This window comes from Fulvia fulva, chromosome 4, assembly GCF_020509005.1.
Source record: "Fulvia fulva chromosome 4, complete sequence".
Taxonomy (NCBI): domain Eukaryota; kingdom Fungi; phylum Ascomycota; class Dothideomycetes; order Mycosphaerellales; family Mycosphaerellaceae; genus Fulvia; species Fulvia fulva.
This window is the reverse complement of record NC_063015.1, coordinates 1949134-1961909: the sequence shown is the minus strand read 5'-3', so window position 1 is coordinate 1961909 and position 12776 is coordinate 1949134. Positions and strand designations below refer to the sequence as shown.

At 52.8% G+C, this 12776-nt stretch overlaps 2 protein-coding genes across 2 annotated transcripts; both read left to right on the top strand.

Moving 5' to 3' along the window:
• Positions 1-266: 266 nt before the first annotated feature.
• Positions 267-7898, top strand: CLAFUR5_04416 (Nonribosomal peptide synthetase fmqA; the record flags this gene model as incomplete). Its single annotated transcript, XM_047903564.1, has 9 exons — positions 267-1382; positions 1415-1561; positions 1622-2252; positions 2342-5050; positions 5080-6536; positions 6605-6991; positions 7050-7161; positions 7222-7625; positions 7686-7898. The coding sequence occupies 9 exons, from the start codon at positions 267-269 to the stop codon at positions 7896-7898; spliced, it is 7176 nt and encodes a 2391-aa protein (XP_047761453.1).
• A 679-nt stretch (positions 7899-8577) lies between these two features.
• On the top strand, positions 8578-10707 carry CLAFUR5_04415 (ATP-dependent RNA helicase, mitochondrial; the record flags this gene model as incomplete). The annotated part of the gene is made up of 1 exon (XM_047903563.1): positions 8578-10707. One exon carries the CDS (start codon positions 8578-8580, stop codon positions 10705-10707), a length of 2130 nt encoding a protein of 709 aa, XP_047761139.1.
• Positions 10708-12776: the final 2069 nt, after the last annotated feature.

Here is a 12776-nt window from a genome sequence, read left to right as displayed (position 1 = left end):
CGGTCAATGGCGCATCACGCCTTGTCTCGACCTAGCTTATCGAGAACCACAACGGCCTCGTGTTACGTACGTCTTTGCGGTGGGAAGATTACCGAGAGCATATTGGCAAATCCACACAGACGTGCTCTAAAGCGTGCCGAACTGCGCCGTGCGGCTGCCACCAAGCGATGCCAGGACGACCTGACTTGCAAACATCATTTGTATGTTCGCAGAACCGCTCATTCGAAGGTCCACCCAGTCCGGACACTAGATAATCCAGCGCCACAATGGACAACCCTCCAGCCTCTATCATGCCACCTGGATGCCATAACCGTGAAACGTCTGGGAGATATTCGCCATTCAGCTTGCTACCTCCATCGATCGACACGACAATAGCAATCGCACATGCAGCGCAACTATGTCGCGTTGACAGCTCCCAATTGCAGGACTTGCTACCATGTACATCTATCCAAGAAGGGCTTATGGCTCTCACTACCCAACGGCCAGGCGACTACGTAGCCACGTTCATCTATGGTATCGGAGCTAATGTCAGCATCGAGAGATTGCACCAAGCCTGGGATCTGGTCGCTGAATCGAATCCCATCCTAAGAACAAGGATTATCAGTCTCCCAACGGTACAGGGGCATGTGCTTTGGCAGGCAGTCCTTGATGTGCCTCTGTCCTGGAAGACTGAGAACGAAGGTGACGTCGATGCAGGTCCTGAACATCAAATGAACCTGTCGGAGCCACTCACAAGAATGTCGATAATCAAACCATCACTCGGCTCAGGACCCTGCTGCCCGTACTGGAAAATACACCACGCACTTTATGATGGTTGGAGCATAAACCTTTTCCTGGGAGAAGTTGAACGAGCATATTATCGGCAGCCGGAGAGCGGGCTGCGTCAAATGCAGCATTTCATACGCCACCTACAGGCCCGGGACGAAAGCGCAGAAAAAGTCTTCTGGAGCCAGTACTTTGACGGTATCCGTGGCGCACACTTCCCATCTGTACCGCTGGACTCGCATCCTCGTCCCGATAGCCAGATTACGTTCGATATGACAGACCTGCCTCTGAGCCACTGCGACTACACAGGAGCCACTATTGTCACGGCGGCATGGGCTACAGTCGCAGCAAATGAAGCAGGCGCCAGTGAGGCGCTGTTCGGACTCATAGTCACAGGTCGTCAAGCCCCGTTGAAGGACATCGAGTTCATTGCCGGCCCCACGATCGCGACTGTTCCCAAGAGAGTATCGCTCGATTGGAGATCAAGTCACGACCATCTGCTAGATAACGTACAGAAAGGAGCTGCTGAGATGATCCCATTTGAGCAGACTGGGCTTCGGAACATTTCTCGAATGAGCGAGAGTGCTGCACTTGCATGCAAATTCCAGACGCTCCTAGTCATCCAGCCTTACATGGATGTCGAAGATAGCGTCAGCAGTCCCATCTTCTACGAGATGCACGACCGGCATCCGATAATTACTCGATCGTCACTGAATGTCATCTCGAGAAAGATGCAATCCATGCACGCTTCTCGTACGACTCAAAGGTCGTCTCTCCGCAACGTGCAGAATTCGTGGTGGAAAATTTCTCATCCGCCATTTCTCAGCTCTCTGACGGCCAGCAGGGTTAAAGGGAGCTCATGGGATTACATGGTCCGAGGTGGGACCTTCATCAGGTATGGGCATGGAACAGTGCCGTACCTGAGCCCACGCGAGCATGCGTCCACGATATCGTTTCTCGAAGAGTCATCGAGCGCCCCTTGGCACTTGCGATTTGTGCCTGGGACGGGAATTTAACTTATGAATACTTGGAAGACCTTTCCACGCAAGTCGCTCTTCACCTTTCTGGCCAAGTACTCTCTGGCGAGATCATCCCCCTTCTTTTTGAAAAGTCAAAGTGGATGCCGGTGGCTGCGATCGGCGTCATGAAAGCTGGTGGCGCATGTCTCGCTCTCGATTCAGGACTACCGCCCGTGCGACTGCAAAATCTTGCGGCGGAGTCGAGAGCGTCGCTGATATTGTGCTCGGTCAAGAACAGCACCCTCGTGCAGCAAATTGGGGCTCAGAAGAGTGTTGTGGTAGGCAACGACTGCCAGTGGCCAGCTGGAGAATCATCCGTCTTACCGCAAGTGAATCCCAGCGATAAATTCTATGTCAACTTCACCTCTGGCAGCACCGGTATTCCTAAAGGGGCCCTGAATACGCACGAGGCCTTCTGTTCGTCCATCACCTATCAGCAAAGACGATTAGGATTCGATGAATTCGCTCGTGTTCTCGACTTCGCTTCATACTCGTTTGATGCGACGTGGTCTTCTTCCTACATGCGCTGACATCTGGCGCTTGTCTCTGTATACCAGCACAGTGCGAGCGTGATAACGATCTGGCCGGCTGTCTAGAGCGGTACAATGTCACCCTGGTCGACCTGCCGCCATCTGTCGCACGCATCATGAGTCGTCGTGCGCTCTCGCAACTGTCAACTCTCATTCTTGGCGGAGAGCCTGTGATGCCGGAGGATGCGTATCTGGCGGGCGCTAACACCAGGATCGTCAACGTGTATGGGCCGGCAGAATGCACGCCGACCGCAACTCTGGCGGAGGTCAAACCCAACGATGTCAGCATAGGTCGAGGTGCAGGCGTATGCACGTGGATTATTGAGCCACAACTACAGACTATCTGCCCAATCGGCACTGTTGGAGAGCTTTGGCTGGAAGGGCCGTTGGTGGGTGAAGGATACTTACATAACCAAGAGCAAACGAAAGATTGCTTCGTCGAAAACCCTCCTTGGCTGACGCAAGGAGTATCAGGCAGCTGCGCTCGACCGGGTAGACCTGGTCGGAAGGGCAGATTGTATCGCACGGGCGACTTGGCCCGGTACAGGAACGACGGGTCTATCGTGTTTGTGGGGCGCACTGATTACCAGGTCAAGATTCGCGGTCAGAGGATAGAGCTGGGCGAAGTTGAGCATCACGTCCAGCAAGCGCTTCCTCCTGATATTTCGGCAGCGGTGTGTACGGAAGTGATACAACCACAGGTGGCCAAGGGGAAAGTTGTTGTGGCGTTTATCAGTCTCAGAGGCGAAGCCTCTACCGCCATGGATCAAGAGTCTCACAATGCTGCGGTACACAATCTGACCGAGGGTGTGATCTCACGCCTCACGGACAGCGTCCCTTTGCACTTGATTCCTACAGCTTTCATTCCGGTGTTGACGCTGCCTCGCTTGTCCTCGGATCAGATCGATCGAAAGGCATTGCGAACTCTCGGCGGAGGCACTCATCTGAAACAGCGCAATGTTGACCGGAAGGAAGCAATTCACGGTGCGGAAAAACAGCATGTGAACCGCATCGAGGCCATTCTCCAACAAATATGGGTGTCTGTGCTCAACTTGACAAAGGCTGAAGTATCGGTGGATCAGCCTTTCATGCGGCTCGGAGGTGATTCCATCACTGCAATGCAAGTGGTTTCGCAGGGAAAGCTTCGCAACGTGTCTTTCACCGTCACGGATGTTCTGGAAGCATCGACTATCAGGAAGATCGCTCGCCGTTGCAAGATCATGGAGACGCAGCACAGCCCCAATGGAGACTCAAATGTTGATGCTGATGGAGTTGAGGTGCATAACAGGCCCTTTGATTTGTCTCCCATCCAGCAAATGTTCTTCCAAGCCTATCCTGATGGATTGAACCACTGGAATCACACTTACCTGCTGGAGCTTGCACGGCCAGTACGCGCGGAACTGCTTCGTGATGCATTGGAGGCGCTTTTCGCACGCCATGCTATGTTGCGCTGTCGCTTCCACAGAGACGAAGCGACTGGCAAGTGGATGCAAAGGGTGTTGCCGAAGGATGATGCGCATCCATATCTTCTTCGAGAACATCATGTGAATTGCCGTGATGAAGTAGTCGGCATCTCTCAGGCTCGACAAGAATCGCTCGATCTTCAACGTGGTCCAATCTTTGCTAGCGACTTATTTCATATCGCGTCAAACGGCACCCAGCTTTTGCTCCTCTCCTCTCACCATGCAGTCATCGATCTAGTATCTTGGCGCATTGTATGGGCGGATCTCGAGGATTTTGTCAACCATGGAAAACTATTTTCACACCCGACTGCTTCATTCCAGCAGTGGTGTCACCAGCAATACACTATTGGAGCCAGCCTTTCACCGTTGTCTGTTCTGCCATACCCGGTTCCCAAGCCGCGAAGCGAATTTTGGGGCCTTCCGGAATCAGAGAACACGTTCTCAGGCTGCGAAACTCACAGCGTTAGCTTCGACCAAGACCTGACTTCGACTCTTTTTGGCGGGGCGAACGACTCGCTACATACGGAGCCGATGGACATCATGATCGCCGCACTGACGCACTCGTTCATGCAGACTTTCCCAGAGCGGGAGCCGGCTGTCGTTTGGCTTGAGGGACACGGTCGAGAGCCACCGGTTGAAATTCCCTTAGATATCACCAACACCATCGGATGGTTCACCACATTGTACCCTATTCCTCTCGCCCTTTCAGCACAGAGCACTCTCGTTGAAGCTGTCCGCCTTGCCAAAGATAATAGACGTCGAGTGCCGAACAAAGGACAGCCATATTTCGCTTGTCGCTACCGTAGCCAGTCTGGACGCGAAGCGTTCCAACAGCATGACCTGCCTGAAATCGTTCTGAACTTCTCTGGCGAATTCCAACAGTTAGAGGCCACAGAAGGCCTGTTCAAGCGAGCTGAAACCACAGGCATGGGTGACCAGGACATTGAAGAGATCTCGCTCTCAGCAAAACGTACTAGCATGATCGAGATCAATGCTGAAAGAGAAAAAAGCCAATTCATGGTCACAGTCTACATTCATAAAAGAATGAAGCACCAAGACAGGCTCAAGGGCTGGATTGATTCATTCTCCCGGGCCCTAGTGACTGCAGCGCAAGAACTCGCAGTCCTGGACCCGACTTTCACTACCACCGACCTCCCGCTACTACCTCTATCGCCCGACAACTTGCAGCGGTTGCTAATTGAAGAACTACCACGCTGTGGGATACATGCGAAGGCCGTTAGCGAAATGTGTCTCTGCTTACCTGCTCAAGAAGGTATCTTATTGAGCATGCAGCATGGGCAGCCTCATACTCCACATCGAACACCTGGCGTTGTGTTCCAAGCGACGCTGCTCGGTCGACTGTGTCAACTTCGCGTCTGGCTGAAGCATGGAGGACTGTAGCCAAGCGCCATCCCATCTTGCAGACTGTATTCGTGACTCATCCCGAAGGCGACGGATTTGTGCAGGTGGTGCTACGACAGCCAATTACTCGCAAAGTGAACATTGATGCTGGCGAAGAGCGACCGGTGGATGTTTTGATGCGGCTCGAAAGCCCTCAATTCGCGCCGCATGAGCCAAAGCATGCCTTCTCCATCTGCTGGTCAAGGAGCGGTGAGATTGCCTACCGATTAGACGTAAACCACAGCCTGGTAGATGGCACCAGCCTGGGCCTCCTGTTGTCAGAGTTGACAAATGCGTATGACGGCGTTGGCATGGAGCCCGCAACCCCATTTCGCGATGTTGTACAACACGTTACAAGCATTCCGAAAGCGCAAAGACTCTCCGCTTGGGGTGCGCTCTTGAGGAACATACAACCCACCCGGTTCCCTATCCAAGCTTGCCACAACGAGGACAGAGACGTCCGCGAGCGATTTGGCAACAAAAGCCTTCCGCGTAGTGCCGTTGAGGGTGTCGCCGATTTCTGCAAAAGCGCAGACGTTACACGGTTCGTTTTCATGCAGGTCGCTTGGGCGCTTGTCCTCGCACACTTCACCGGGCCGAGTGATATCTGCTTCGGCTACCTCGCGCACGGCCGCGATGCGCCTGTTGCTGGCATCGAATCCACCATCGGTCCTCTGATAAGCTTGCTCGTAGGACGTGTAGATCTCCGCCAGTTGGCCAGTAAAGTCCTCGAGGACGTCTCAAAGACGACTTTGAAACATCGAAGTATACAGCACATCTCGCTAGCTGACCTTCAACATCATCTTGGCATTCCACGTGGACTGTTCAACACGTCATTATCGGTGCGAAGGACAGATGAGTCGCCAAGGAACCCGAGCTTGACATTTGAGACGCAGGCCGGAGAGGACCTGCATGAGTTCGATATTGGGGTCAGCGTTGATGGTCTAATGGATGTCATCGTGGAATATCGAGAGTCCTGCATTTCTGCTCACGTTGCGCACGAGGCTTCTAGTGTTCTGATAGATGCTATCCGGTATTTGTTGACCACTGCTGGGGATGATGACCTGACCGTCGACAAAGAGGATGGCTACGCTGCGTCCAGATTCTTCAAGTACCTGGTAGGCAGCGATGAGCCATCGGCGAAGGTTTTCTGGTCCGAGCAGTTTACAGACACACAGGCTTCTCACTATCCCTCTCGGCCCTTCGGCCGGTCCACTGATGCGGATGACGAGGTGCAGCTGGATATACCAGGCTCCTTAGACACCTGTTTCGAGATGGCAACCGCACTGCGGACGGCGTGGGCATTACTCGTGTGCCGCATGACGGACTCGCGCGAGGCCATCTTCGGCGTGCCCACTGTAGATGGCGGTAGCAGTCGTGCGCTGCCCATGCGTCTAGGGTCGACATGCGAAGTCAGGTGATCGAGCTTCTCCGAAAGGTCGAATCTCAAGGTCACAGCATAGCCAAGTTTGGTCGCACGGGGCTTCACTGGATCATGTCGTTGAGTGACGAAGCAAGTTTCGCTTGTGACTTCCAGACAGTGGTAGAACTTGTTGATGAAGCCACAGGTCTACCGTCAAAGTACCCCGGGCTCACGCATGTCAGGTGTATCTTAGAACGTGAGGCTCGTGCAAGGCTGAGTCTTCGCTTCAACACGAGCTCCATGTCCAAGCAACAAGCAGAGCGCTTGCTCGATCAGTTACAGTACATAATCACACTGCTACTTGACGAAGCTGTAAGAGAGCAGACGCTAGACTGTGTGAACATGACCTGCAAGCAAGACTTGGAGCAGATTTGGCAATGGAACGCAACAGTCCCAATGGCTACCAGCTCCTGTATGCATGAGGTAAATCACCGCTGTGGCGCACGAGACCCCATCCGCGCCATGTATCTGCGCTTGGGATGGCGTCCTATCCTACCGACAACTGGACGACTTATCGACGCAGCTGGCTCAATCTTTAGTGGCGGAAAGTGTCGTGCTTGGTTCAACAGTTCTGCTCACCTTTGAGAAATCTCTCTGAATGCCGGTCGCTGCCCTGGCAGTGATGAAGTGCGGTGCCGTTGCCGTGGCTACTGATGTCACCACACAGCCAGAGGAGAGGCTTCTTGCAATGGTTGAACAGGTCGGATCGTCCATGTGTCTTTCTTCGGTCAAGCATAAGGATCTTGCAAGTCGGCTTTGCACTTCAGTTACCGTTGTCGGTCCGGCACTTCTTCACAGGTCACCGCATGTTAACGGACAACCATTGCCGCAAGTCAGCCCGGACGACGCGTTGCTGATTCAATTTACGTCTGGCTCGACGGGAACTCCCAAAGGCGTCGTGGTCACGCATGAGAATATGTGCAGTGCTTTGGCACACCAGCGAGATGCACTTGGATATCGACAAGATTCGAGAGTCCTCGACTTCAGCTCGTACGCCCTCGATGTTTTCTGGGCCAACCTTTTGGCCCAAGCTCCTGAACAAGACCAGGCAAACAAACAACGCGAACCACATACTGGTGACGAGAAACTCTTTCAAAAGCTATGGGCGGAGATCCTGAAGCTCGACCCTGCTACTATCGGCGTGGATGGCGGCTTTTTCAGGCTTGGCGGCGACTCGATCGGCGCGATGAGAGTTGACGCTCTTGCTCGACAGAATGGACTGCCACAGCTCACCGTCCGAGATGTCTTCCGGCATCCATTGCTGAGGGATCTTGCTTCTGCTGTTGAGGCGTCATAAAGGCCGTCTACGCGCGCGCTTGTAAGGAGAAAGTGGATTGACATGGGGTGTATTGAGCATTTTGAGCTTGCATTCATGTGCCCACGTTGTTGGCTACGTGGCGGGATAAGAGGTGAGCGTCAGTGGACGTGGTCTCCCGGATACGCCTGATGAGCGGCTCAACGGCAGGTCCTCCTTCGTCTCTTGTTCGATGGTGGAGACGTAGACTCTCGTGCTTCCTCAATCGCTCGTGCTTCCCATCCCGTGATCGACGGCACCGTGTCGAAGAGCTCCAGCATCTCCTTCTTCGTGAGCTTGCCGACTTCACCAAGCACAATCCGATCGCATCGAACCTTGGCGTCAATGTAGCGAGAGACAAACGTCGCCACATATTGGTGACCACTGGTGAGCCGTCACGTGGAGCCTTCAGTGAGATGATGGCAACGGGCATGGATTACACGCGACGCGTCTACACCAGCCAATCGGAGACAGCTTCCGTTCCCGTCCCTCACCGTCGTTAGCGTATCATCGTCTGGAGAAAATGTTCCCTCTCTCTCGATCGATAGGAGAGGCGGAAACACCACCTCACACACCATCACCTTCTTGTTCACCTCTTCATCGATTTGTATTAGTATTCTGTCGTCGCACAATACTACATCGCCGCCATCGACTGACACGAGACGTCAGGCAATACAGGACGATGCGCAGAGCTTTCCAGACATGTTCAGCATCTCTCCCCCGATCTCTTTCGACATTGGCGCCAGCTAGTCGAACAGCGCAGCAATGCTTCAGACCATCACAACTCTCGACGAGCACATTGTCGAACCTCCCAGCCATCACTAGGACACTCCACCTCTCCGCCAGACTACAGCAGCAAGCTGCCGCGTACGAGGATGACATCCCCAGCACAGATGGTGCCAAAGCACCCATCACCAAGTTCGCAGAGCTCGAGACGAGAGGCGTCATCCACAAGAACGTCGTCCAGGCCCTGACCAGAGACATGGGTCTTGAGACGATGACTGACGTGCAGAGCGCCACCATCAACGAAGCACTCAAGGGCACCGATATCATCGCTCAGGCAAAGACGGGCACTGGAAAGACAATGGCCTTCCTGTTGCCCATCTTGCAAAACATCATCAGCGTCGATCCGGACCTCGCGCACCGCACAGGAGGGAGGCGAGGACCACGCACGACCGCAGACGACATCCGCGCCCTCATCATCTCCCCGACCCGAGAGTTGGCAGAGCAGATCGCTGAAGAGGCGAAGAAGTTGACGAGAAACACGGGTGTCATCGTGCAAACAGCCGTTGGCGGCACACAAAAGAGCGCAGGACTGAGGGCGATACAGAGAGACGGCTGCCATCTGCTGGTCGGCACACCGGGTCGTCTGAAGGACATCTTGACCGATCCATATACCCGCGTGGAGGCGCCAGACCTCTCTGCGCTCGTCTTTGATGAGGCCGACAGACTGCTCGATCAGGGCTTCTGGCCGGAGATCCAAGAGATCATGCGACTGCTCCCAACATCAGCGGAGGTCAACCGCCAGACCATGATGTTCTCAGCCACTATCCCCAAGGAAGTTGTCAACCTCGTCCGCAGCACTCTCAAGCCTGGCTTCCAATTCGTCAAGTGCGTCCGAGAGGACGAGGAGCCAACACACGCGAGAGTGCCACAGAAGATGGTCGCAATCGGTGGTTTCGAGAACTCTCTACCTACACTCGTCGAGATTTGCCAGAAGGGCATTGAAAACTCAAGGAATGAGGGCGCAAGGCCTTTCAAAGCCATCGTATATTACAACAGTACAGCAGAGGTCACGCTTGCTGCTTCCACACTGCAGGGTCTGCAGTCAATGGGTCATGAAGGACGAGACGGCTTTGGCTCGAGCCATCCATGGTCACCAGCACGCGTTCACGAGATCCACGCCAAACTCACTCAATCGCAACGTACACGCGCGGCAGAGGACTTCAAGAACTGCAAGTCCGGTCTACTCATCTCTTCAGATGTGACTGCACGCGGTATGGACTTCCCCAACGTTACCCATGTCATCCAGATGGGTCTGCCGACTAGCCGCGAACAGTACATTCACCGCATTGGCCGTACTGCCCGTGCAGGCAAGGAGGGAGAAGGCTGGATCGTGCTTAACCGCATTGAGGCAGATGAAGCACGCAGCCGACTCCGTGGCCTGCCACTTCAAAAGGATACCACTCTTTCGATCCCGGCTCTCGACTTGACCAAGGCTTCCGACGTACCTGCTAGCGCTGGCAGGATCCTCAGCATGTATCAAAAGGCTGTTCAGCGCGTGCCCATGTCTGAGAAGGCCAGGGTGTACCTTGCTCAGCTCGGTGTCTTTGCCTGGTACCCACGAAAGAGCGAGCTGGTGGAGAGCATGAACAACCTGTCTCAGTTCGGATGGGGCCTTAGGACCCCTCCGGCTGTGCCACACGGTCTCGCGACGAAGCTTCGTATTGACAGAATCGAGGGCATCGTCATCGGGGACAGCGAAGCCTTTGCTGACCGTGACCGTCGTGGTGGTGGTCCACCAGGCCGTGGGCCCCCGCGTCGCGCACTTGACGACTTTGGACCACCCCGTGGACGTGGCGGTGGCGGCTTTGGTGGTAGAGACGGCGGCTTTGGTGGCCGAGACAGCGGCTTTGGTGGTCGAGGTGGTGACAGAGGTGACAGGGGTGGATTTGGCGGCCGAGAAGATCGCTATGGAGGACGAAGCGGTGGTCGCGGAGACGATGGCGGACGCCCGTCCTACGGCGGTGGTGGCAACCGTGGCGGTGACCGCGCTCCACGCCGACCTGCCTATGACGACCCTTTCAACTAAGCACGAACGTGCCAATGTACGATGACCGAGCTTGGTGTAGGGCTACTTGCTGCATAGCGGCGGCGCTCGTGGGGTTGTAAAATGTATGGGTCGGCCGGCGAGCCTGATCAAGGGCACAGTGTATAAAACATTACAGCAGATCTCTCCAATCATGATACCCTTATTTGGCACCGGATGTCTCCAGCGCATCACCTTCTCAGTACGTCAGTACTACTCGCCTGCATTCACATTACATGCAGCTTATCCGACGTCGCTGTCTGGCGTGCTGATGCTGCCTTCCTTGATAAGACCGAAGCTGCGCTTTGAGCTCGGCGATAGAACGCTAGTCAATTCACCGTCCCCGACCCTCAGAATTCGCGTCTCGGACGCGCTCTCACCTTAATTTGCCGTAGTAGCGTCTTTGCTTAGAATATAGCTACTATATCGCTTTAACGCCTTAACATATCGATATTATCGCAATCCTAGGTATTGTTTTAATATTCTACTATACCGCCGGCCCTACGTAGCTCGAGTATCGTACGATTAAGCCCTCTACCTATTCCTTAGAGCTCTCTACCGCGTCTATCTTCTAAACTACCTTATTGTCCGAGTCGCCCTCTATCTCTTAGTCCTATACGTCGTCGAAGCCCTCGAAAGGATAAGGCCGCCCTTACGATAGTAGAGCTATAATCGAAAGCGTAGTAGGCGCGCGAAACTATACCTCGGAGTAGTAATAGTTAAGAGGCTAGCGGACTCTTTGTATTAGCAATAAAGAAGGATAATAAGAAGGACCTAAGCGTTATTAAGGAGGTAGGTAAGGACTTCTTTAATAACCTATTAAGTAATTAGCTTAGTAATAACGACGGTAGTCCTTAGAAAGAGCTAGAGCTTCTACCTTCTACGCCGCCTTCTAATAATATTCTTAAAGAGGTAGATAATATCGAAGCCCGCGAGGCTATTACTCGCCGTAAGCGTAAGATTAAGGTAGAAGAAGCTACTACTCGCGCGAAGTACTCTCGATACGCTCGATATATTATTAATAAGGCTACTATGAATACTAAAGCCTAGAAGAGTATAAGGACGAAGATCGCTAATAATACCACTACGAAGAAGATTATTAATACTACTATTAATAGTAAGAAGAGAGCGAAGGTAATACCTATACCTAAGAGACCTCGTATCGTAATCCGAGCGTATATATAGGTAATAGCCTATTATTAAAACTTAAGGCTACGTACGCTAAGAATTAGGTAACTAATTAGTTACCTATAGCCTTTTTAAGAGTAATACTTATCTATTCTAGATAGATATATATAATAGATGGATAGATTTGTTATTCCCCTATTCTAGGACCCTATTCGGCCTATATAGGTATATATCTATTATTATATACAAAGGGAAACCCGAATAGGTGAAAACCCTTCCCGCCCCCGACTACTCCTTATCTAGATTAGCTTTGCCTCTAAACGTACGTAGTCTATATTACTACCCCGTTAGCCCCTACTTCTAGCTAGTCTCGTCGCGCTACGCCGTATCCTCTCTTCCTATACTACTCCTACTAGGCGGTACTGTTCTAGCTAGCCCTTCTCTAGTATCTAGCTCGTAATACGCCGTAGGTCCTTAGCGTTGTTAAGAAGTGCCCTAATCGTCCGGTTCCTCGCCTTTACTATCTACTCCCCCCTTCCTAGCGACTACCTCGGATAGACGAGGAGTACGTACCGTACGTTCTAGGAGCGATAGCCGTAGAGGTAGCTAGTATTCGTATATTCTAGAACCTTCCTCTAGAATAGGTACCCCTAGAGGCCAATATGTTCGCTTTGTAGTTAGGTTACTATACTACTCTATACCCTCGTAAGGCGGTAGTAGATAAGCTTCGGGGGGTGCTTAACCGCGGATTTTATAGCTAACTATTCCTTAGGTTGTCCCGCTAGCTAAGGGCGTCTACTATACCCTATACCCTAGTTATTCTACCTCTCTTTCTATAGTTACTCTATAAACAATTTCTTACCTTCCTATTATATTACTAGCTATTCGTCCCTTATCCGGTAGTTCGGCTCGTTTCCGGGTCAAATACCCTTATACGCTAGTAC